Genomic DNA, 27180 nt, shown 5'->3' on the forward strand with positions numbered 1-27180 from the left:
GAGAATTATAATTGGCTTTCTGTTTTAATTAGTTTTTGCAGAGCAGCGCATAGCGTTTCTTGTTAAGTTCTAAATGATGACACTTTGAGTACAGAAATCGCAACCAGCTGGCAAGTTTTGGTCATTGTTTAAAACTTTATTTCACAACTAAGTCTGAGTATAAGTCTTTGAATGGGTTAATGTAAATGTGTTTGTTGCACATTTTCCCACAGTCACACACAATAAATGTAGGTAACAATGAGACAACTTTACATTAAGTATAACCAGTTTTTGTGATACATTTTAATAGTAAAACTGTGAAAAAAGTTTCCTGACTGACATAATGACATCAAAAAAAACTCTGAAATCTTTAAGATTTTTCATCTTCTTGCCAATTGTACTCAGTCTTTTTTTGTCCTGTTTAGATTTTGTCTAACATGTTATTTGCTTTATCCTAGTTCTTTAGATCTGAGAGTTACCTGCAGTTGTCCTTTTCTGCACTTTTCCTTGCTTGTCACATCCACTTCCTGGAAGTTTTGTCTTCCTGCTCAAGCGGCTCTGGTCTCACTAGCAGCGGTTTTACGGAGTGTGAGACATTTCGTGGCTTTCACCCCAACCCAGCTGGTCTAAGACGTCATATGGAAAGCTATTACCACCCCATAAATCTATGTAGATCTCAATAAACTTTTCTTTCAGTCTCTTCTGTTGTGCTAACACTGATGTGGACCATCATTAACTTTTGAGAAAGGATGCAAAAAGAGCCTTAGTTTAAGTTTTGGTTGTACACAACATAATTAATTACAGTTAGGCTCATATGTAATTAAGTTTCCACTAATTGGCATCAAATCTATTTGAAAAAAGTGTGCAAATTTTAAGTTATTAGAATTTTTTCTAAATCTGCAAGGTGGTTAAAGTGTGGGTGACATGGCCTATTTTAATAAGCCAAAATATAGTAAATAGTCTCTATTTCATGTTGCGATTGTTTTTAATATTTTTCGAAAAAGAATAAATAGCGAAAAACGCGATATAAACAACGAGGACGGCCGCCGGCTTCACGCATTCCGCCGAATTCGCGCCGCCCCGTTTGTGACGTAACGAAAGGAAGACAAGGCAGACAACATGGCTAGCACCGATAGCGAAGCACAGAGTGATGCTACCGTCTCTATTAGCGATTTATCATCAGATGAACAGAAAGATGAAGAGGAAGGTTGCGGAGATTATCATGATGATGAGTCACTTTTGCAACCGTATCGATTCGAACCCTTTTGCGAAAGTGAGGAGGATATAGTATAGCAGAAAGTAGTAGGTCTAGTGATGCCGATGACGATAGCCAGCATGAAGATTCGGCTAGACTCCAGTAAGTCTAAAAAATGTATAAAATTAAATTACTCCACTTACCCTAAAATATACTCAAAATGTCCCCTTTTGGCCTAATCTAAACAAAGGTAAACACTGGTTTTCAACCCAATTTACAAAATAAATGTCACAAAATAAAAGTTTCCCAGATATTACTACTCTTTAGTTAACAAAGTCACTGTATACCATTAACAACTGTGGAACATTAACAGTTTTACCTGTTTGAACCAGTTTGAAACCTTTTCTCGTGCGCGCGCGCTCACACACACACAGTTCAGTTTACTCACGGTACCGGCACCTCAAAAGCAAAAGAAAAAAAAAAACGTTGCAGGCCTGTTGCTTCTCTTGCAAAACATTGAGTGTGTTGAAATACTCCAGTTGGATCCAAGGACAACAGAAAACACGACTACTTCGCCTCAATGTGATCCATCGTGATGCACACTAGCCTAGCTTAGCAGCCTCCGCTCCCGACTCCAGCGCCGTCCTGTCCGACCCAGAAAACGGCTCGCTCGCTTCCAGCTCACCCGCCTTTCCTCGACTCAGAAGCCAAGATCCTCCTCCCAACTCTCCGTTCAAAATTCTTCGTTTGTGTCCCGGTTTTTGTCCCTTCGAAAACGCAGACTTCTCTCCTGCAGATGATCTGGAGGGAAAAATCCTTCGCCGTCCACCTTCTTAAATTTTCCCCTTTTCAGCAGCGTTTCTTGTTTTGGGAATTTTATACACAGATACACTTTCACTAGATGTATTGCTACATCCAGCTGCCACACAACGACTTGGCATGTTGATGATTAACGGATTTAAACACGAGAGAAACGAAGACTACCTGTTTTGTTTACATGCTGTCCTAAGCGCAACTGCGAAAGGCAACTCCCTTTCGTTACGTCACAGGTCATATCGGGTTCACTTCCAGCCTGCGCTCTAGCGGCAGATCCAAATCTCTGATTCCTTCGAAAGATGTCTATTATTCATATGCTTCGGATTTTTTTCGACGCAAACTATTGGTATCAATAGAATCAGCGTTTAAAGGGCTTTTTTATTTGACAAAGTTGTTCAAAGCATGGCATCCACACTTTAAACTCTCATTGTTTACTTTTACATTACCCCCCTTTTCCCTATGCTCCTGATTCAAGTGTACTGAGTATATTAACATTAACTTAATATTCCTTTGAGGCTCCAATTTCCTACCTCTTTCGGCTTTTCCCATCAGGGGTCGCCACAGCGAAACAACCTCTCTCTCGAGGATGAGTCGCATGGTGAACTTGGCAATGTTTTACGCCGGATGCCCTTCCCGACGCAACCCTCTCAATTTATCCGGGCTTGGGACCGGCACAGAAGCAGAGAAGGGAATAGGGAGCAGCCCGGATCAGAACCCTGGTTTCACGGATGGAAAGCGCCGCAAACCAGCACGAGTTAAACCGGCTCCCCCTTTGAGGCTCCAATATTGAATAGAATTATTTAAACCCAGAAAAAGCAAAATATTAACCAGCAAACATATATTTAATGAGAGTAATTGTGTTTCTTTAAAGGCACATAAAATGGGAAGACTGCCAAAGGGCTGAAACCTTGTGCTCTCGGTGTAATATTGAAGTTATTACTGTGAGGCTTAGGCCAAATAATGATTCTACTTATAGTCTCAGATAACTATGAAACAATTGCATGGGTGGCAAATAAAAAGGGCAATATTGTGCTGTTTTTATTTATAGACACAGCCTTGATTAATTTTCAGTCATAAAATACATTTATGTAAAATGTAAGTTCTTTTTTTTTTTTGTAACTCTACATCTCACAATCAAAATCAGGTCTATAGCATGTTAAATAATATTGTCCTCCACACACTTTCCGTTGTATTTTTTTCTATACACAGATTTTTAATCATCTGTACCTTAATAACACTAATGTGCACATTTACTGTACTGTTCAGATACTTGCAGCCTCTATCGGCAGTGCCCAGGGGCAGACAGGCACTCTGAACACAGAAAGCAGAAGGACTGCTGAGTTAAGTGTTTGTCCTGATGTGTGTGTGCGTTGAGTGCAAATCAGGTCAGCCAGGGTTAATCCACATGGATTACCAACAACATTTAGCAGGAGACGCTCACATCTCCTCTCTCCATCCTCAACACGCAGTCCTGGTCACCTATGCCTTCACCCCCCCCCCCTTTTAAATTTCAAACAAAACACAGTTCAGCCGGACCTTTTAAGGTCTCCATGAATAATGGGGTCTGACAGAGAAATCCCAGAGTAAAGCTCGGTGTCTGCTGCAAACTCCCCGTCTACTTCTCTGCCGCTCAGACTTTCAGCAGCACATTAATTAAATCCAGTTTTGATTCTTCCTCTAACAAAAGTAAGAAGATCAAATTCTCCAAACTGTAGGAAATAGTTTCCTATTGTTAGCAAGTAAATATAGTTATTTATTGATTTGTCTGTTTTTTGTCCCGAATACTCCAGTAGAATATAAAAAAATTCTTATGGGAAATGTTGATTCTCAGCTGGTGCTTTATGTGAAAAAACTCTTCTGTGACCACAAAGACATTGTAACACATTTCCCAAATGTCAAAGTCTTAAAAATGTCTTCAAGTTACATGCAGACTGTGGAAAGGTCTAGAACAGCAGGCGCAATTGTATTTTTCGGGGCTAAGTAGAAAGCTTGACCTCAGGTGTGGTTCCATAAGCAGTTATTTGTAAATGCCCAGTCTGATTTATATTTATTAATATACTAGAAAAATCCAATATTCCTTTGAGGCTCCAATATTGAATAGAATGAATGCAAAAAACATCTGCACTCATTTAAATAACTACAACAGGTATGTTGATGTTGAACATCTGTGACCAAAATGGTCAGTATTTAAGATTGCTCTAATAGCCAAAGTGAACTTTTATTTTACTGTTTTCAACCATGTTATGGGATGTTTAGATAATTGCAACCTGATTTAAAAAATAAATTGTGGGGGAAACAATTGCATATACAAGGAAAAAGTAAATGGTAAACATGGATACAACACATACATACAAGGTTGTACTCTTTGGTTTATTTTCTCAGTGTTGAAGTTTAGCCTAATTTAAACAGAACTGGAGTAAAATTCGAGTTTGTTTACGTTAACAAAGGTTTTGATTTCTGTAATGTAACTTGTGGAATCTGAGTTGCCATGCATGAACAGCAGTGACTTACACTGTAAAGTAAAACACTAAACATATGCTGGACAATCACTCAGCCTTCTTGTTTGAAAATACTAAGTATTACTGAACTTATGTTTTCAAAAACCAACCTTTAAAACATAACTATTAGTGTCAGAAGTCAGAGCTCTGTCTCCCCCTCTGGCCACCAGCAGGAACCATCTCTCGAGTTCTAACCACACTACTCTCCCAGCAACCTAGGCCGCACACCTGACTCACATTCACTCAGTCAATCTCAGCATACTTAAACACTGCACTGAGCCTCACTCAGCATGAAGTACTGTTTGTGCCATTCTGCTATATTTATTTATTTATTTTTTCACCAAGTGTTAAATCCAGGCCTGATCTGCTTTCTTGCCCCTGTACTGTATTTGACTCTGTTTGCCCTGAATCTTGCCTGAACCCCTACTTCTCCTGCTTTTCTTTTGATGCTCGTTGTTGACCCCTGCCTGCCTGATCCCGATTTAGCTTTGTGGAGTTTTAGCTGAGCTAATAAACCTGCTGCATTTGAATCCAGCCGTCTGCCTGTTCTTCTGACAATTAGGGTTGTATATCTTTCCCTCTCACATTCACATTTCAATACACGGTGCACAAATCGAAACATAAAAGAACTTTGTCGTGATAGAAAATATTCCAATTCTTTTACCTTAGTGGCTACAATCTAGATATTTATTATCGAGTTGGCATTTAGAACTATTAATGAAAATAATTTAACAGAGAAAATCTTTTTTTTTTTTTATGTAACAGCTTCAAACATAAAAACCTGACATTGTGGGATGTTAGACTGTTTCATATTTTACTCTTCTATTGTTTGAAGTGCTGTGAAAAAAGGGTTATATGTTTAGTGCAACACACCTCTCTGTGATTCACCTTCAGCCGACTGTAATTTACCTGAATTGGTTGAAGAAAGCTTGCGATTGGACGTCAAATGTACATAGAAAGGTAAAGACGGTGGAGAGCGCAATGGGAAGAAAAACGGACAAAGTTTGCCAGAAACCAATTTTTAAATTTCTGATTGATTTTATACCTTTTTACCCACATAATCTTGTTTGTATCTGTGGTTTTGAACCAATAGGTTTCCTTTGCATCACTACGGTAATCTCTACTGATATCGTGACTTATATCGACTACCTAAAATCTCTTGATTTTTCTCCTTTTTCTTGTTAAACCATTTAACTCTCTAAAGGACGAATTATTTTTTTTTTGCAAGACAATTTTTATATATTGACAGTTATGAATGTGTGTCAGGTAATGATACCAGATTTGCAACACTTGGGGAGAATCAAAGGATTTGACACAGTTTTCAACTCAGAGTTAGGTTTTTGCTGCATATTTTGGAATAGTTTTTTACCTGAAGGATTTTATTTTGTAATTGCTTTATTAAAAAAATTCTATTGCATAACCCATATTTTTCTTGTGAATCTTATTTTTTGTTTGTTTCAGCCTGTTGGCGCGTTGAATCCAAAGCGAGCAGCATTTTATGGTGAACGTTATGGAACATGGGAGGATGACCAGACCCCATCTTGTCATTACACCTCCCATTACTCCAGTACTTCTACTACCCTGCACTGGCTTGTCAGAATAGTGAGTAAAATCTTGTCTTTAAAACCCTTGATGGGACTGTTGTACTGTCTTTCAAACCCCTAAAATAGTCCAGTATGCGAACAGAAATGAAGTCAAACTAAGACTCCAGAAAAGCTTTCCATTTTTTTTTTTTTGTTTTTTTTTTTTTGGGTTGATTGTCACTTGTCAGACTTGATGATCCTGTTACTTTGAGGTCTGTCGGCTTCTGCAGAGGAAGCAGCTCAACATTTCAATTTGATTGGGGCTGAGTTAGACCAATGGCGCTCAGAAAACACATTTCACAGGCCAGTAAACCAGCATATGTGAACTAAATAAAGAGTGGCTGGGTAATGATTTACAGGGGCTGCTGTGACAGGTTTATGTGTTTCAGGCAACCCCGGTGAGCGCTGGAGACATGTCCATCAAGGTTACTGAGCACTGTCCTCATTTACTGTGGAAAAGAAAGCAGACACACACATACACACACGCACACACACACAAACTTATAGACCGTTTCAAAGAACAAAGCACTTAAATTTTTGAGAGCTTCTTAAGGTACATTAAATATTTTTGCTTTCATAACTGTTTTTGCAGGGAAATTGAAACAGCTTATATAAATTTATATTATCCCCCCCCTCTTCATTATTGCCAAAATGGAGCTGATGAAGTGAAGGGAGCTCCTTGACAACCATTAGACTGGTCTCAGTGGGTCTTTCCCACAATTCCTTTCTTCTTCTGATGAGTGATCCACAAGCTTCAAGGCAGGAGCTTTCTATCAAAGCCGCAGAAAACCAAATTTAAGCCAATTATTGTTGTAGCTATACGTATTCCAGAACACTAATTGATTATCCCTCTGGACACAGAAAAGGAACAATCGTTCCAGATATTCCTGGGCTGGGAAAAAGTGCCATGAACAATGAGGACAATACTTATTCAGTACTTAGAAAATCCATTGGTTTTTATAATGGTTGACGCCAAATGTAATGTAATCAGGCCTAACTTGTGCAAATTTTAGATTTTTACTAATTTTTTTGTGTTATTTCTTTTTGTTTATATATTTTTCATAGGAGCCTTTCACCACGTTCTATCTTTGTTCCAATAAAAACAAGTTTGACCATCCGGATCGCACATTTTCTTCCATTGCTCGTTCCTGGAGGAGCTGCCAGAGGGACACCTCAGATGTAAAGGTGAGACTTACAAAACGGTGCAAAATATTTAACCTTATTTTTGCAGTTCATTTCTTAATCCAGAGCAATTGACCTGATTGTGTCATGATAGAAACTGTAGGGAAAATATAGGAATATATATGAACTTCATATATATTTCTAGGTATATATTAAAAAGAGAATATAGTTTATTTATAGGTATATTATTTACAGCTGATCTAAGTAGATCTGGTGTTTTAACTAAAAATGCACAACCTCCTTTACTTCCTCTGTGTTTCCAAAGAAAAGGAAATATAATTGCCTCATCTTAAAACAGAAAATCAACCGTACTGCTCCTAAATACCCAGTGAAGAATTGGTTTATCTCATGCAAAAAGCAAACAGTTTCAAAGATGAACTGATCTTACACAAAGCCAGCGTTTGAGAGAAGAACAAAGCCCTCTCTCTCCAGATGCACGCAGCTCTCATCCAAATTGCTGAACCCTGCTGATTCGCCTCCATTTTGCCCACTGCATAACACACAGCAGGGATAGACGGTGACCTCAAAGTGTCATATATTTCCAGCACACCCTGCGCTGGGTAGTGTTGCCCCAGGCAATTAATAAAGCATTAATGACAAAAGCTATTTAAAATGTAGTCTTTTATGTACAGACAGGGCTTTTACTTGCCAGGATCTGTGGAAAAGCAGCCAACAATCCATGTGAAGGAGCGGTGGAACGCTACAAGCCAGTGAACAACCAGAATAGTCAAACACCACCCTGTTAACAAATACCACCATCTTTCTACGACTTGCATGTCTGCATGCATTTGTTTTTACACATGACGGAGGCTGCTATCTATTAGAAGAAGCAGGGCAAAGCAAGCTTGCTAACAGTATTTCATAATGTATTAGTGGAGGAATTACATGTGGAGCTTCATGGACAGCTGTTTCTGGCAGTGATTGATGATTACATCCTATTTGCTTTCTTTAGATATTCTTTCTATGTAGATTTGTGAAACTAATCAATGTTTTTTTTTTTATCATTTTTTTATAAAACTTTTTGTACAGTGGCCTTGAAGTGCAACATAATAGCATGTTAAAGATTATAACAACAATGATGAAAGCAAAACAAATAATAATAAAAAAATGTACATTTTAGAAATCAAAACAAAATTCCTAAAACCAAAATAAATAAACAAAAACATTTTGGGAAAAAAAAATGTATTTCAAGAAATCAAAATGAAGTATTAAGAAATTGAAATGCAAACGTTTGGAGATTGCTTAATCAACTCCTCATGCAAAGTTCATGCAAAACATCCTTCTGCTTCTTTCTCTCTTCTTCAAAACTCAAATGTCATCCTCCAATCAATGATGTTCTGTTACCTGCTTCTTTATTTGTTTCATTTCTAAACTTTTCATTTTGATTTCTGGAAATTACTTTTGTTCCCGTAACCTTTCTTTTTTTTCTTTTTTTTGAATTGCTTTTTGTTTCTTTGGAATTGTGTGTTGGTTTCTATTAATTTGTTTTGATTTTTAAAATGATTTGCACTTCAGGGCCACGGCATTTCTGGATTAAAAATCCAGAACAACGAGAGCTTTTGAGGGAGATTCCATCAATCTGAACGATTCTCCTCTGGCCCAGATTCAGCCAGCCCCACTGGCAGGTGCAGGTGGAATATCAGGAAGGTTTAAGGCGTCTCATCCCTCTACGGCCCTCAAATACTTAAAAAAAATGCATTGGTTAGATATATTTGATATGTTCACACAGATTACGTTCACTGTCAATCACTCCTTTTTATTATTGACTTAATGCAAATTGGAAAAATATCACAAGCCTCCAAGGGACCAGTGTAGCGGGTGCACACAGGCCCTGCGACAGGCTAGCAACCTGTCCAAGGTGTTTCCCTCCTTTGCCCCACAGTAGCCGGGACAGACTCCAGCAACTCCGTAGTCCCGAAACGGATACAACGGGTTTAGGAAATGGATGAATGGATAGAAGTTCAGGTCGAGAACGCTCGCATCGATCTTCCCTATTGGATTTGTACTCCACCCGTTGATCAAGTCACTGAACACGTCACATGCCTAAATCTGAGTCCCTGATTGGTTGACACAAAGTGTCGACCTCCCCAAAGTTGAAACTCCCCACCCCTGATTTGTGTATCACATTCGCTGTGAACGCACCTTTATCAATTTTATGTTGAATGCTCTTTCTGACTCTACCCTCTCCATTTACCGGGCTTGTGACCAGCACATGTTTTTGTTAGTTTGTTGGGTTTTTTGTGGGTTATTTATTTTTTCTTCTTGTGATTTTTATTTCTTTAGTTAATTGTAATTTTTGCTGTCCATTTCGTTTGGGGCGAGCAGTCACAGCATTTAGGTGGGCTTTGACCCCCGACCCTTGCCCATGCCTATATCCAACCTTGCTTTTCTGTGTGGAATAAAAAAAGAAACTTATCCACTTCAAATTATAACCAAAGACTTAGCAGTCCAGCTCAATGATGGACTAAAGATAAAAACACGGCCCCCACAGCTGAAGTAAGATTAGGGTCACTTCCTGACCTCCGCCTTAAACAGAGCTTGTTTCTACAAGGGTCTCACTTTCATTAACCTTAGTCTCCTGGCGCAGTGATGACGACAACACCAACAGAGGCTAAAGCTCTGATGGCGATGACCTCCTAAAAAAAGCAAGTCAAATGAAAACAACTGCACACTGACCAAAAACCATCCATGTCAGGCCAACCTGTCATTACAGTTAAATTCTCTCCTTACCTCTCGTTTGTTTCTGCGTGAACACAATTATCATGGCTGTGCTGCAACAGCTGCCCATCGGCAAACCAAATTTACTTGGAAGTAGTGGGCACACATCCACACATGTAGGTGTGCACACACACAAAAGCTGTCACTATGTTGTCTGAAGGTATCCAGCAGCACTCTGCTGCTGACAGATTTTGACGAACATGTCATTAAGGTGACACAGTGTAAAGCAATGGAGCCTTGTGTGATTGACTTGTTAGCCCATTACGATGCTGTTGCAGAATTAATGGCTGCCATGGGAGGGTGGCTTGAAAACGGAGCTGGCAGTTTTAACGGCTTGGCGGTGAGTTACGGCAGGATGTTTACTGCCGAAAACGGAGGGAAAGTGTGGCGGTGTGCGTGTCTGTGCATGTGTGGAGGCGGAGGGAAATGGACAGGAAGGGTTTCTTCACTCGCTGCCCTGTCGTGCGCGGAGGGTGAAATGTGACCAACAGCAGGCCAGTAGTGTTATTGGCCTGTTTTGTGTCATGCTAACTCCTCCTTTCAAAACCTAGTGATTTATGGATGCATAAATGCTCTGAAGGTTATGTTTCCCATTGGAAAAATAAAACTTAACAATACTACAGAGTCGGAGAAAAAGACAAAATCTGTAAAAGGGAAAAGAAAATTCTGTAATTCTCAATTGTGTCTTCAATATTTTATGAGTCTAAGAGCAAACATTTATCTTTTTTATGATAATAAAGAATTTATGTTCATTGTGTGCACATATTTGACTATTTTTAAGCATAAGAGGACACGGTATTAGGTTAAGAAGATTTTGAGGGTTCTTGACAATGGTAATATATTTAGCATGCATTGATTTAAATTATAAATGCAAGGTAATCGAGAATTTAAAATTTTGATCATGATTATTTTCTTTAATCAAAAGTAAAAATTGATAATTGAGCAAGGTTAAAAAAATGTAAAGGCTCTAAAACTGTATAACAAACAAACATGTCTAACACCATTCTATCCTATTTCTACCTTAATGTCTCAGTTTTCTGTGTAGCAAAACTGAGACATTACTGTGTCAATCAATACATTAGAAAGGTCGTTTTAAGCCAGAATGAGGGCAAATATTTGCCCTTTACCTCTATGTAAGGGATCAGACCTAGCTTTACATTTGGGGCTCCTTTACCAAGCTGACTTCCATTCTACTGCAAGGTCCTGACCCCATCACAAGAACCCAGAGACTAGGAAGGAAAAACCCTCCTTGGTTCCAGTGTCATTTAACACACCTAACACTGCCTGAAATAACTGGGCTAGCACCTCTCACCGCCTGCTCATGGCCTGCTGTTCAGTTTGTTTGTGTTACCTTTACCCGTGAATTCTCACCTTATCTCAGAGGGGATGCTGAGGTCTGGGGGGGTTTGTGCCTTTGTTGTTGTATGGAATATTTTCCTGCAGTGGGAAAATTGCACAACAGGATTTGAAACCTTGATAATTTTTAAAATGAAATATTTTAATCCACGCAGGAGCTGATTCCTGAGTTCTACTACCTCCCAGAGATGTTTGTCAACAGCAGCAACTACAATCTGGGAATGAGGGAGGATGGGAGCAGGATTTCGGATGTGGAGCTGCCAGCGTGGGCCAAGAAACCTGAAGATTTTGTTAGGATAAACAGGATGGTAAGCTTCAGGTGTATCACAGTATAATACTAAGTCCAGATGACAGCCCCTAAACTTACTACTATGATGGAATCAACCTGGATTAATGAGAGTCTTCATAGACACAGTATAATAAATATTAATTAAAAATCCAGATGTCTTCATTCAGTTTTTAGGTCGGTATACTTAGTCCATACTAAAAGTGAGGCAATATACTTGAAATGTACTTATATACACTATATATGCATTGTAAACTTAAAATGTTCCAATTTAGTCTGAAAAAGTATTCAGTTATTTTTAGCTTTTCCACACTACATGTACATGGTCTATAACCTACTTTGGTGAGACACGATTCCCCATCCCCCAAAATTGAAGAAATCCATTATGCATACTGCACTTCTGGGTCAGATAAAATTTAGAATGTTCAATCGCCAAATTCAATGTACAACAACAGGTTTCTGCCAACCTTTCAGTGGCGCCTTTGTACTCTGCTCAGAAAGAAAGTTGGACAACGGCCTACCTGTTACATCTTGAAATCCTGGACAAGCCCCACATAGTTGAGACGTGATTCCCCATCCTAGAACATCTCCCCCGAGTTGTTTTTTGTCAAAGGAGAAGCGCAAACCAATAGGGTAAATTTTATTTGAAGATAGAAAAGATCTGGAGATCATGTGGAAGGGCTCGAGAGATAATAGTCTATAGATCTTCTCCATCTTCAAATAAAAATGGTTTATTTAGCCTATTGGATTGTTGTTCTCCTTTGACAAAAAATAACTCTGAGAGACTTTCTAGGATGGGAAATCATGTCTTAGCAACTTAGGACTTATACTCAAGTGTACTTAATAAAACAAACTTTGGGTGTACTACTTTTTGCTAATGGTATAATTTTTCTGTTTAGCTTGATTATAAAAATTAAAATAACAAAAAAAAAACACCTATCCATTATCCATTATTTTTCAAAAGCCATTTTGTCATTCAAAATTGATAGTTTTAGTGTCTAAATAGCAAGTATTCTGCACATTTTGCAGAATGCAATGCAAATTTTGCGTAAATGTATTTTTTATGGTGACAATGTGCAATTTTGCTAAACTGTCAAAGATATGAAGCTTAATTCCTTAAATTAACAAAAATATTCATTATTTCTGATTTTTTTTTACATTTATTTTACTTTGAAGCTTTTTCTGCTACAATTAGTGAACTATTGGTTACATTTTTTTTATCTCAGTTTATTCAGATGTTATAAAAATGTGAATCTTTGTTGCTTTTCATTTTTCAAATATCCATTCACTATTTCTCCTCTTTGTTTTAATCTTTTCATTTTATCTATCCACCTGACATGTCTTTTGGTATTATTCATAAACCCTTTATGATAGTTTGGAATATGCGCTGTTACCCCTGACCCCAGTAATGTCACGAAAAAACTTGGCTGGGGGCAAATTTGTACAGAATTGTTCCCTTCTGTTCTTACAGCGAGCAGGCCCTTTGTGAATGTCTCGTACATGCGGAGACCATCAGCATGTGCAACTCCCAGCAGGATTCAGAAGCAGTAATGAGATCTGGCTCATTTGTTACCTTCAGAAAAACATTTTCTCCCTTTAATTTGGAACAATTTAGAGCGCAAACTGACTGTTTCTCATCAACCAAAAAAATAAATAATGCAAAACTAAAAGTTTATTTTGTTTATTTGACATATTCCGTCTAGTCGGTTTTCCTTCTAACTTCACCACCTTTTTATTCTTTCTAACAACATGAGTTTTATTCATTATTTGTATCTTGCTAGATTAAAAAAATACTCTTAAAGGTGTTTCTAAGTCGAGTTTAATTGGTGGTTTCCTTTCTAATACCAGAGCGGCTTGTGTAATTTACTGGGAACAAAACATGGTTTTCGTGGGGTCAGGGGGCCGCAGCCTTTCTGTGGACCTGAGTTACAGAGAGGTAGTGGGAACACTCTTGACCTTTTCAGTTGGAGTGACAGAGCTTGGCTGGTCTTATACAGGTGACCTTTCCCCATCCTCTACCCACAACCTCTTGGCGAGATCAGTCAGGCTTTTACAAGCCAAGAAACAGAAGAATCAAAGAATTTTTAAAAGCATGTCCACCTTTCCAAAACAAAAAAAGGATAAATGTATATCTTTTCTGTGTCTCACAGCTGCAGCATGTATGCACCGTGTTGTCACGCACACTTAGATTTGCAGACCAGTGCATTTACACACATTTAAAATCAGTCTTCTGCCTCCATTTTCTTTTTCCTTTTGTTCTCTGCCCAAGCAAGCCCACACTCTTACTTCCTTTTTTATTTCATTTCTGTCAGTAAATCTCTCTGACTTGGCTCCCCCTTTCTCTCACTTTTTTTTTTCTTCCTCTATCACCATCTCTACCCCCTCCTTCTCCCACTTCCCATCTTTGCATGTGCCACTTTCAATTGCGTTGATATGCCCTGTGGCAAACTCTGCCTCTGTGGGCTTGAGCAGGCTTTGTTGGTAATGGCTGTTATTCCTGACGCAAAGGGAGGAGTGTGAATCTCACTTGCAAAGCTGTTCACCCCTGCATGCATGGGAATTATGTTGTTCCGCATTCTTAGACAAAACATCAACCACCACATAGCCACACTTTTATACATGCCATATCGCTGCAACTATGCCTTAAATTTGGTTCTGTTAGTGTCTGATGTATTGTTTGAGCAGAAATTCTATTTAATGTAAAATATATTTATATATAATGGGAATCTTTTATGGGAATCCTGCAGATTACATAAATGTGAAGACAATGCTGGCAAGTCGGTGTGTTGGAAAAAATGAAAGACTGCGTTATCTTTTACTGTAAAGCTGCGTTCTCATCGGGCATTTGATGCATGTTTTTTGATCGCGGGTTCTAAACACGGGTTCTTGAATGCATGCTTAGTCCATGTTGTTCACATTGGACAATCATTAAGGGGCTCCTTCTTTTTCTTCTGTTCACTAGAGCAGAAAAATACCTACAGTTGGTACGAAGCAGTGCAAATTCTGCAAATCTTGCTCCAGACGTTTTCTTTCACAGCTCTATTGCAATATTTGAAAGACTTGTTGTCATTTCATTCCGGCTGCGCAGAAACCGCAGTTATTCATTTTTCCTCCATGATCAATTTTCGACAAGTTGGCAATTCCATGAATTGAAAGGGACGCCATCTTTATGTCACTACCAAATTCTACTCACTGATTGGTCAAAGTTCAACTTGGTTTACTTGTAACCCGTGCTCATTGGCCAAGCGTTTTGTACATAGAGCCCAAAAGAACTTTTCATAGCTATGCGTGAACACGACAATTTTGAAGACCAGTACATAGACTTTTTCATTGGAGAGGTAGCTGCTTGAACAGGCATTGCCGACGAGCTTGTGAACATGCTTTAACCGAATATAAAGTGGTTTGCCTAAAACTCAATGTTAGCTTAAAAAGATAGTAATGCTTACAGTAGATTTCACTTTTAAAAAAATCAAGATAATTAGGAATATACCTACATTTTAGAAAGAGTTTCATGTAAACAAAGAATAATAATTTTATCCATGCAGTTCATGCATAACTGCCAGATCTCTATCGATCTTTCAGGTGTTTTTTAGACCTCGACTACTGATCAAAACAAAATGAACAATTTTTGGCTGAAACCTGCTCTTGAAGAGCTTTTCTCCCAGAATATGGAAAGTTGCTTTTGTCTTGTAAAACAAATGCAGTGAAATAAGTAAATATCACGAAAATTATCTGATTGATGAAGTTTTAATGTTTTTTATACTCCTTTTTGTTCACATCAAGTTTTTTTTTAAATTTTATTTCTACCCTAATTACATGTGTTGCTTTTTCCATAGTCTCTTTTAAATCGAATGTTTTAAATAATTCATTTAATTTTTTGTTAGAACTAAACCCTATACAGTCTACTGTATTCTGTTGTGCAGTGTATCTGTGTATTTATTCACAACCTGTGCTTTGTTCTGTTTAACTTCAGTTTGTGTGTTTTGAGCCAAGTTGCTGCGTGTGTTTCTGGGTGTGTCGTTTCTTTTGTGTGTAATTGCCCTTTACTCCTCTGACAGGCTCTGGAAAGCGAGTTTGTGTCGTGTCAGCTGCATCAGTGGATTGACCTAATTTTTGGCTACAAGCAGCGAGGCCCGGAGGCGGTGCGTGCCCTCAACGTCTTCCACCACCTGACTTATGAAGGCTCTGTCAACCTGGACGGTATTGGTGACCTGTCGCTCAGACAGGTAAAGCACAGACTTACCCACATGTTGCCATGGGTTACCAAGCCCAATCATCATACTTACCTTGAACATAGCTTCCTTTTAGTATTTGTTGTGGCATGATCTGCAGGTCGAGACTTTCATAACATCAGTGAATTACTGCATAAGTCATGCATTTGTGATCTGTGGGGGAAGCTTGCCGTATTAGACTCATCTTGCTGTTTATGAAATATGTGTCATCTTTTGAAAGCCTAAAATGATAATTGCTTATTTCTGATTTGAGTTTGTTATTTCATTTGATCCCCTAACCTTACAAATTCCTGCGATTTTCATTGAATCTACAAAATCTCTTTTGTATAAACAGATCAATAGGCCCTGTGCACTGTGCTCTTTTGTCAATTCTGAGAGGTCAATCATTCAATGGATGAAGGAGTAAATCCTCTTGTTCTGAACAATATAATTAAATAACTACTAGTTTAATTGTATTTCTGTTAAATGGCATGATTGCAAGGGGAAAGGGGATCAGAGAGCAACAGCAGCAGCTGGCATGCATTGTAGCACTTTGCAGGGTGAGCTCTTTCTCCCTGTGATATTCACCATCTGCTGTCTGCAAAACAAGTCATTTATATACTGTCACTTCCAGGGGAGGCTTTATTTATCAAGTGGCCACTATGCAAATCACCTGCAGAAGATTTGGCTGATCTAATTACCAAACCATATTGTGAGAGGTTTGGTTTTCATCATTTGGGAAGAGTTTAGGAAAGGGCCTTTTTTTTGTGACAGACATATTAGCCAACTCCCATTCAGTTGTGCTGAAATATGGCGCATGTTGGAAAGCCTCCATCTTGGTTGACACTGTAGTTTTTGAAGTAAGTATTTTTATAAGTCATGTTAATAGGAATCAGAAATCCAAATAAGAACAATTCAACATGGTGAATTGTGGTGACCTTTAAACCTGCAAAAGATTTTTTAAAAACTGACATGTTACCAAATCAAACTTTATTTGTACAGCACCTTTCTGACAAAAGTAGCTCAGTGCTTTACAGAAAACCTTTTCCAAATTTAAAAACCAAAAAGCAAGACAAAGAAGAAAAAATATAAAATACAAACAATATGAAAGAAAATGTTTAAAGCTCTTTATAAACCACAACATTTCAGCAAAACTCGTGTTTTCAAAATGTTTAACTTCCTAAAGAAACGTCAGAAAAACTAGAAAATTAAACATTCACTGGTACATAAAAATAAACTGCCAGACAATGCAAAACAGTTTTGGGTACATTTTTCTAAAGATTGTAGTCAACTAACAGATTTTAGGACATTTTATTGTAGTTTACCCTGTATTTATTCTGATTTTTTTTTTTTTAGCCTTTTAGAATAGCCTTTTTTTTATATAGTTTATCACCTATGTTGAATGCTTGAAGTTATGATCCTGTTTATCCCACACAGGCTGGTAGCACCTGTCAGGATGGTCTGAAAGAGGTGGAGCACACAAATTTCCCCAGCGACTCTCATTCAGATCTAGCAAATGTTGTGATTGACTCTGAAGTATTGATTTATGTGGGGCTTGACAGGTGAAACTGCAGACTTTGCATTAGTCCCCAACAATTAAGGGCTTTGAATTGTGGAGAAATCAGAGGTCATGAGCGATGATTTCCCTGAGCGTGTCAGATGAAAATGATGACACCCCCTGACATGCTGCCAGGCCTGTGGCCCTGCGGTTGAGGACGATGTGACAGCTCTGCTGGGCACACTGCCGGAACAACAGTCCTTCACTGGGATGCCTCTCCTGACAGCCTTCCCTTATGGAAAAACATGACAGCAACCCCTTGGTTCAGACCCCACTGTGTCACTCTGAAGTAAACAGACAAATTATTCATCAGTGGGACTCTATTCCCCCCCCCCTCCCCCCATTTAACAAAGACAACAAAGTGATGGGCTTTGAAGCTGCTGTCATCAGTTAAACTGATTTCACACTGATATTCTCATTGTGGTAGTTTGAATGCTTATTATCCATGATCTGGGATGATAACTGGATTAGGGATGATCACATACATATTGCTTAAAATATTTTTTTACCTCTTTACAATACCTCACCTGTGTGCTCCCAAGCTGCCACTCAGGAAACACCCTCAGGCCAATTCTTTGTGGTTTGGATGATAACCCTGATCGCACTTTTCCATTGGCATGTAAAGGATAGCACTGTCATCCCCTGACTGCATTTTAATCCCCAGAGGTCATTTGTAATCTTTCACATGAATCAGGTGGTTAAAAGAGTTGATTTGGCATTTGTCATCGGTCTCCAGCTTTGTGACTCAGCATGGTCCCACGCTGCTTACTGGGTCAACGCGAGGCCATGTCTGCAATCTGCGTGACAGAACAGTTGTGTTGCAGCATTGCTTGAGTGCACTTGAGGGTGTTGCTTGGGGATCATCCTCAGTTGAGTCCCTGTCAGAGTGTGGATAGAGTGAGAGCTGCAGCCAAACACCTCAGAGCTGATTCTGAAATTGGATTTCAGCAAAGTCCCACAGACAGGTAGCTGCAGTGTCGTTCTGGATGTTTGGTGCTCACCCATGCAAGGTGTTTTTTTTTTGCTGGGAGGGGAGATCATGCAGGTGGGTTAGTGTCACATCATGCAGAAAGCAGAGCCTAAAGAGAATTAAACTAATGAATTTCTTGTTAACTACTTTTCTTTCTTAGATTGAGATGAAGATAAGTTTTTGACATACATCACATAGGATTAGTGATCAAGCAACCGAGAAACGTGGATGTGTTTTAATCATCTGGTGGAACAAGTTACCCTGTAGCAAATTGGACCCTCTTCCTAACACACACACACACAAAAATGCAAACCTCGCTGTGCTTTCCGGAAATATATCTTGTCCACAAAAAGGCTTCATTCAGCAGCAGGTCCCTGGTAATAGAATCTTTTAGTTAGAAATATGATGATGTTTTCCACATGGGCCTTTCAAGCTTTCTGATCCTGGTATCAGATTTCTGTATTTGAACAGAAACTGTGACCCTCAACCCTAAACCTAACCCTAAATAGCCCTAATGTCAGTTGTTTATTGCTTGACAGAGTGTGTTGTAAAGACTAGCTCTTAATGGTTGCCAAATGTGCTCACTAGCTCACATGAAGCATCCATTGCATCACTCTCGAATGTGTGGGCAGCGGCATTTTTTGATGTGAAAAATAGGAAACTGATTGTGGGGGGATTTGTGCCTGGCAGGTGGCTTGTCCTAATTCTGTATCACCTCCGAAACCCTCTGCGTCACATTTCCCACTGTGGCATTTGTGACCCAGTGGGTGTTTTTGATAGTGAATAGTGTGTACATGTTGAGGAAAAAGAGGGCTAGTGGCCCAGGCAGTCAGGAGGGCAGGCGAAACGCTGAGCGATGTATGTTCCTTTGTGCTTAGTGGCATTGACGGACATCTACAAGCTCCCCTCTGATGGTGGAAGCAGCTCCGCTCCTATCAATCACTCCCGCTGTGGAGTGGCCTGCTGTCATTGAAGCTCAGCAGCACTTACTGCTTGTTGTTGAAGGTTTTTTTCTTTGTAATTTAAAAATAAATAAATAAAAGCTTTATCTATTTATTTATTTGTGCACATCAGTGTGAAGCTCAAGAGGCTTTTATTTGTCTGCACTGCAAAAAGAGAGGGCCTAAAAATAGGACAGGAAAACTAATCTCAAGAGGATAAACACAAAATAGTAGTCAAATTATCTGTCCATCCAAGTAATTTATGACCAGATGTTCCACATAACCATTCAGAAAGGGGAAAAACTACAAGTACTTCAAAATGAATGTAATACAGCTCAATAATTCATATTTTTTTGCTAGTACTAAGGAAATGGTTTGTATTTCTTTCATTTATTTGTACCCTAATGTTGTTCATTTTATAACAGTGACAATAAAAAAAATTGTGTAATAAGTGGAAATGACTCAGTTTAGAACAAAATGAGAATATGATCTTAGTACAAGTTGGTCCATCCTGATAAATTCTTATAAAATATATTGGAACTTAAAGAACATAAATCTAAATTTTAGACTCCTTAATGATAATGCTGAATGCCAGTCTACCCTTTGGAACTTTAAAATGACATTTCTAAAATTGAATTGAAAAACCAGATTGCAATTTTTTTTTGCCTTAAATCAAATTGTTCTATCTTCTAAAGTATGGAGCAAAAATATGTTGCCCCTTTTTAATAACAATTTCTTTATTCTGTCTAAAGCTTTCCACGTCTAAAGCTTGGAAAGATGTAGCGTGAAGACACAACAACTTAAAACCTGGTAAAAAATATTGAATGTTTAAAAACAAGGTTTGAATTCTTTGCCGTATAGGGGTTGGAGTTTAAAATCTATTAATCTGTAAATCCTCCTTTATTGTGGCACTGTACCTTTAAACAAACTGCTGTTCAGCTTGTGAGATGTTGGCTTCTGTACGTATGTTTTTGTGCTTGTGTGTGCGTGTGTGTGTGCACATGCTTTTCCCCTTTGTTTCAAGCACAATAACATCTAAGAGCATGCCAGCCCGCTGCAGTTCTAGCTGGATGTCACTCCAGGTTAACGTTTGTGCAGTTGGGGCCCCGCTCCTGGAAATGGGGATGGTTAACTGAAGCATGCTAATAGGAAAAGGCTTGTCTCTTCCATACTAACACTTGGATGACTCTGCAGGCTGAGGGGGGAAGGGGGAGCACCCAGGCGGATTGGGAGCGAACCCCTTTCCCTCCTTCCTCAGAAGCAAGGCTGAGTTAGGATTTGCTTGCATTGTCAAGCAACGCATTGACCCATCACTTTGATGCATATTGATTGTGACAGCCGCTCTCTCTGCCTCTCTCTCTCTCTCCCCTGCAGGCCACAGAGGCGCACATTCAGAGCTTTGGACAGACGCCATCTCAGTTGCTTATTGAGCCACATCCTCCACGCAGCTCTGCCATGCACCTGGTGAGAGCAGCGAGCATGCTGGGAAAATGTCCTGCACCTCTGGATGTGCCGTTTTTTCAGATAGATCTGTGTGTTAGATGAATGTGTTTGAAGGTGTTGGTGAGAAATTATTTTACCTTTACATCGCTCTGAGCAGCTTTTTAAACACAAATAGCATCGAGAAAACCATTATTGAAGTTTTAGAACACAATTTCAAGATAGTTCTCCTTTAATCCTATATAACCATTTTTAGCATATCTATTTTACTTATCTGTAAAACCTTAAAAACCCATAATATATCACATGGTTCATGTTTTCTGTCCTGTAGTTCATTATCAATCCACTTGAGGCAGCAGAAGGGCTTTTCCTGCTCATTTCAAAATGGCTCATTCCATGAAACCTCAAAAATAAAATGTGGCCGGCAAAGTTTTTCTAATATCCACAATTGTATAGTAAGAATAATCATTCATTATTGTCCTTATTTTTAAATCACTACTTCCTGTATAGAATCTATGCAAATTAGTTTATATTCAATTAATTTTAACACAGTTACAATATGTTAGAAATTGAATTTGAGACAGTGCGTAAATAATAAGCTTTTTTTTCCCTGAACACTCATGTCAATATTTTTGGCATCTTAAACTTACATTGTTGAGAGCAAATACTTTGTAAATTATTATCTGTTGGGCGATTTGGTAGGTTTTTGGTAAGTACTGTAAAAGTCACAGCAAATAACATCTATATCTTCTAACAAAGTATGCAACATTTTTATGGATTTCATCAAAACATTTTTATTTAAAAAAAATGCATATTTTCAGTCAATTCTTTGATGCTCTGAGCTTTACAGGGTTAACTTTAAATCTTAAAAAAACTTTTCTTTTTAAACCGCTAGTTGACGAGAAAAGTCCCGTTGAGATCCATTGATCTCTATTTCAAGGGAATCCTGGGCAAGAGGCAAAAATTTAAACTTATATAAATTTAAAAACATAAAAAATAAAAATAAAAACAGGTACAGCTTAATTATTTCATTTCCAGGTCCTTTATAATTGCGTCAAACTGATTCCTAGATATGAGATTTGTGAGTTTTGTAGAGTGTTCCAGTCCGTATGTGCTTCAGCCAATTTCCTTTTTCTGTACGCAAACTGGACTGACAGCAAGTAGACGTTCTGGTAATGAAGGGCTCAAGAAACAACTGGTGTTGTTCCTTGGGTGGACCTGCTTGTTAATGAAGCTTAAAGAGAGCAGTGCTCCCTACTGGTCTGATCTCTCCTTTCTGTGCTCCGGAAACTTTTTTTTCCTCACATCCAACCAACTATGTAATCTCTTACACATACATCTCTGCTTCTCTCCTTCCGAAACACTGAAAAAAAATTATATTTTTCTTTTGTTCTTAAAATACCAGCATTTTTAATTGATATTGTTTTAATCAGTGAAATATTCAACAATACCTTTTATTTCTGCCACATGTGCAGTGAAATGCCAAGGCATGAAGATTAATTGTAATTTTTGATGAAGAGGTGAAAGCAGAAGACTCAACATGTTTTACTCTTTGACTTTATCCAGTGTAAATGTGCATCAGCTGATTTGAAAAATCGATTTCATTACAGATTTGTAAAGTCCCACTCCAATTATCTTTTGTTCTATCGTAAAAGTGTTTTCCAGTGTTTTTTTGTTTAATTACGATCATGAAGTTTTTAGCGAAAATCAAAAACCCTGTATCATTTTCTTAGACAAAGCAGTCCCATCATCAGTAGTTTGTGAGAAAGTTGCATCAGAGTTGAGGGCGAGGACTGTTGGCGCAGAGTAAGCCCGCACCTTATCCATCTGTTTACACTCTCCCCCTGCCTTACAGCCATTTACAACCCCAACCTAACATTGCCGGTGCAACAAAATGGCGAGCAAAATCAAAGCTATCAGCCGTACAGTTTTGAGCCAGAATCTAGTTCAGACAAGGAAAACAAAGACTTTCATCACTTTCATCAGAGTGGGTCTTAAAGGGTTATTGACTTGTCTGTAGTCTATTTACTAAAGGCCATTTTTTTTCTCTCCATTCTTATATTTTCTTCCAGTATTTATACTAATTCACACTTGTCTCTCTCTCTTTTATTTTTTTCTCAATTCCGGGTCACTCTTTCTTATTATTTTCATCCATTTTGTCAAACTGATCCATTCATTTCCACACGTTGTCTTTTCTCTCTGTCCCTTAACAGTGTTTCCTTCCACAGAGTCCTCTCATGTTCAAGGACCAGATGCAGCAGGACGTCATCATGGTGTTAAAGTTTCCGTCCAATTCCCCCGTAACCCACGTTGCTGCCAACACTTTGCCCCATCTCACAATACCTGCTGTGGTTACCGTCACCTGCAGTCGCCTGTTTGCTGTCAACAGATGGCACAACACCGTTGGTGAGTGGATTCTGGTCCCACACAGGGGGGGGTGGAACGTTCAAACCTAGGCTTGTGCCACACCGCATGCGGTACCTACCACAGCAATGGTCATAATAGAGCTGTAATAGAAAGCAGCTAACACCTCCCAGGTAAGTTGACCATGAGTGTTTCCACATGTTCCTTTTTTTCAGTCGTGGACAACATTACCCAGAGTGCCCCTCCCCAGGAATTAGCATCACCTCTGGGTCAGAGGGTCAAACCAATGGTTAAAAGGAAATTAGGCCACAACTGCAGCACATTCTCCTCACACATCCCCATCTGTCCCTGCAGAGATGCATAAAATTTGGGACCCAAAAGTGTGCAGTGTGTGCATGCTCATAATGAACACAGCTGCAGCACACATATCCATGTATTGTTTTTTTTTTCTTATTTTAAACAAGGACCCTAATTTGGTCTCTGTTGGTTTAGATACTAATTTGAAATCATGACAGTGAGATAAAATAAGACACACAAGAAGATAACAAACTCATCTCTGAAAAGCTCTGAAAAGGGAATGAATGTCCATGTTTGGTGACCGAACCTCATGTTTTTCATCCAAATCTAGGCCTCCGAGGCGCACCAGGCTACTCTCTGGACCAAGCCCATCACCTTCCCATTGAGATGGATTCTGTGATTGGTGAGTCAGCAAAAAACTGTTGATTTAACTATTGTAGTTATTTTAGATTTGAGACCTTTTATTAGTTACTTCAAATTTCCTTGTTGTATTTGTTTGTTGTTTTGTTCTCTTTTTCTTTGTATTCCCAGCTAACAATACTGGAAGCAACAAGCATCAGATCACAGACTTAGTGGACCAAAGCATCCGAATCACCACACATTGTTTTGTGGTGACAGCTGACAACCGCTACATCCTGGTGTGTAGCTTCTGGGACAAGAGCTTCCGCGTGTACTCCTCTGAGACAGGTTTGAGAGTAAACTATATCCTACAGAGGTGTGCATCCATGTGTGGAAAACTCTGTGCTCCTGTGTTGTCACAAAATAATCATACAGAAATCAAACAACACTTTTTCTGTCTACATAAATCAATTAGTATACAATAACAAACTGGAATTCTTTTTTAAGTTGTATTGATAAAAATAAAACACAAGGTATTTAAATCTAACAATGTCTATTTTTCTGTTATGATTTGGATGCTTTTGCCAACTTGGCTACTATTTTCTCAATTCAACAACAACATACTATATAAGTCACACCAATTTTTTTCAAATAGTCTTGATGACCACAAAACAAACTATGGTTTCACTCTCCCTAGGTAAGCTGACCCAGATAGTTTTTGGCCACTGGGACGTGGTGACATGTCTGGCCAGGTCGGAGTCTTACATTGGTGGGGACTGCTACATCGTCTCTGGGTCAAGAGATGCCACCCTGCTGCTATGGTACTGGAGTGGACGGCACCATATTATTGGCGACAACCTTAATAATGGTGGGTAAAATGATGCATGTCCCATATTTGCTCTGGGACTGTTGTATCTCACCGTTATTATTTGTTTAGTGCAGAATTAATCCAGTTAAATCAGCTTATTGTTGATAACTGAAACTCAATAAAACAGAAGTTCTGAAGGAGAATATGTTGACGCTGAGAGTCTTTGATCTCCCCTTTATTGCTGCTGATCAGATCATGTGGACAGACCGGGAAAAGATATATTATTTGTGCTGTAGCATTGATATATTACCGTGATTGATGACATAGAGTTGCACCAATTTCAACTATTGGTCTCTATGTTTAAAATGGCCGAGTCCTACTGTGTGTTTTTCTGTTGCCTTCATTCGCTATTGTGTTAAATTAGAGGTGTAACAATTCATTTTTAATAAGGATTTCATTCATATCATAGTTTGTGGTTGCTGATACAATTAATAGTCAATATTGGTTTTCATTTTAAATGATCCGATTCAATGACCTAAATTCGATTCAGGACATCTTTAGCCAAAAATTCAACCAGTGTGACTCAGAGATAAACACCTGAGGACTGAACAAAGCAGGTGAAGTTTTCCAGGTTCCTTGTATTTCTTGCAAAATAATCAAGTGTAAATTAAATACGTGTACAAACAAACAAATGAACAAGAATTAATGACAAATGTTTTCACATTTTAGTTTCATAAAGTTCAGCCCGCCGTTTTTTTTTCACAGCAAAATAATATAAAGAGAACATTATTAGAACATTCTACCACTCTATATGGTCACATCTTTGCAGAATTCAAAGTGTTTCCACTCATTGGTCTTTAATGAGGGATCCATCATTTTTTGCTGCCATCATGTGCGTGTTGTCCGAGCCGGTTTAGCTCGTGCTGGTTTGCGGCGCCTTCCGTCCGTGAAACCAGGGTTCGAATCTGGGCTGCTCCCTGTTCCCTTCTCTACCCCTGTGCCTGTCCCAAGCCCGGTTGCTTTGAGAAGGTTGCGTCAGGAAGGGCATCCGGCGTAAAACATTGCCAAGTTTACCATGTGACTTGTTCGCTGTGGCGACCCCTGATGGGAAAAGCCGAAAGAGGAAGAAGATGTGCGTGTTGTCCACTGTGATGGACTTGGTCATTTTTACGTTATAGTAAAGTAAACCAACCATTCCTCGATCCAAATGGTATTTTCCAATTATAGGAAAATAAATCAGTTATAATTGATTTATTTCATTTTGAAATTATTTTAAAATTGGCCCAGATCAATTTGACTAACAATTTGCGTCAGACAAATCGATCTGGTTGGATCTTATTTTTAACTTTTGATACTTGATCAATTTATGCTATAAATAGTTTTGAAACAGTGTCATGTCTATTTTACTGATATAGTATTATTTTTTAATCGTATACATGATTTTTATGTCTATTTTTTGCATAATAATTAAGTAATTCATCTTTATCATGTGCTTTATTGATACCTAAGTATTCTTAATTCTGTCTGATAAAAGATAAATGGTTTTTTTTTTGAATATATTTCTCAGGAATATATATCGATTCACTGATTAAGTCGATTAATCGTTACACCTTTGGGTTGACATCCCCTGTATTCAAAATCAAGGTTTGAAGAACAAACACCAGCATTGTACTAAAAAAAAGTTGTACAGAAAAAAAGAAGCCTGAAGAAAATGGCAATAGAGTGTTTTGTTAGCAGTATAAATTATGTTCTAAAAAGTCTTGTTTTCCCAATTGTCAAAGAGTCTGGGAGCTTTGGATTAGTAGCGAGTGTCTTCTAATTAACTTCACCGAAGCTTTGACAGTTAATTAAGAATTTCAGCTTGGATGCCTCCAATTAGCAAGGGGCAACATCACTTGTGTTACTGCAGCAAGAAAACAGTATTCCCCTGGTATTTAAGCTGCGACTTCCCAAAGCTTTTCTGCAATGGACAAAAGGAAAATCTAAAGAAAGTAAGTTGGAGACAGAATCAATTGAAGTCAGTTAACATATGCTCTGTGATTGCATTCATGTGCATTGCAATCAGAAGAAATGTTTACATTATTGGCCTTTTCTGGCGATGGTCTTCCAGGATTGATTCTAGTTGTTCTGTAGTTCCAACTGAAGGTTTTGGTTGTTTTTAGCAGCAGTCTGCCAGAGCTAAACTTCCTCATCCCACAGGTGTACCATGAAAAGCCAGATTTCACTCTGAATGGCTTTAAATGTGCAATAATTAAAATAACTTTTCTGCCTCGGCCCATCACACCATGTCGAGGGGATATGTGCACCAGGTTAATTGTGGTGGCTGAGTCCAGCGTGTCCCATGGGGGAACCACACGGGTGGGGGTGATTTGATGAAAGAGTGATTGAATCTTTTGTTAGGCAGGTGAGCTCGCTTTTACTCCCTGGAGGCTTTTTTTTTGACACTTGTCCTATTCAGGGCCCCCTCAGCAGCGGGTGCTGGGATTGACAGGGCAGCTGAGTTCTTAGCCACTGAGGGACCGGGATGCATCGATCACAGCCCAGCTCTCTGACTGGACTGCTTCAAGGATGCAGGCAACAAGCTGGAGGAGGAGGACAGCATGGTGATGCTGGTGGTGTCTGACATGTGTCTGTATGCT

General features: G+C 38.8%; 1 protein-coding gene across 3 annotated transcripts in view; it reads left to right on the plus strand.

The window, feature by feature from the left end:
* nbeab (neurobeachin b) overlaps positions 1-27180 on the plus strand; it is a 215555-nt gene that overhangs the window by 181396 nt on the left and 6979 nt on the right. For all 3 annotated transcript variants that reach the window (XM_023961240.2, XM_023961236.2, XM_078956585.1), the window contains 9 exons: positions 5950-6090; positions 7137-7256; positions 11483-11635; positions 15672-15839; positions 20668-20757; positions 22962-23139; positions 23726-23797; positions 23926-24081; positions 24431-24601. In XM_023961240.2, the coding sequence (XP_023817008.1) occupies positions 5950-6090; positions 7137-7256; positions 11483-11635; positions 15672-15839; positions 20668-20757; positions 22962-23139; positions 23726-23797; positions 23926-24081; positions 24431-24601 (1249 nt within the window). The remainder of the gene's footprint in view (positions 1-5949; positions 6091-7136; positions 7257-11482; positions 11636-15671; positions 15840-20667; positions 20758-22961; positions 23140-23725; positions 23798-23925; positions 24082-24430; positions 24602-27180) is intronic.

The sequence above is a fragment of the Oryzias latipes genome, chromosome 13 (assembly GCF_053564925.1).
Source record: "Oryzias latipes strain Hd-rR chromosome 13, Olatipes_Hd-rR_3.1".
In the NCBI taxonomy this organism is placed as follows: domain Eukaryota; kingdom Metazoa; phylum Chordata; class Actinopteri; order Beloniformes; family Adrianichthyidae; genus Oryzias; species Oryzias latipes.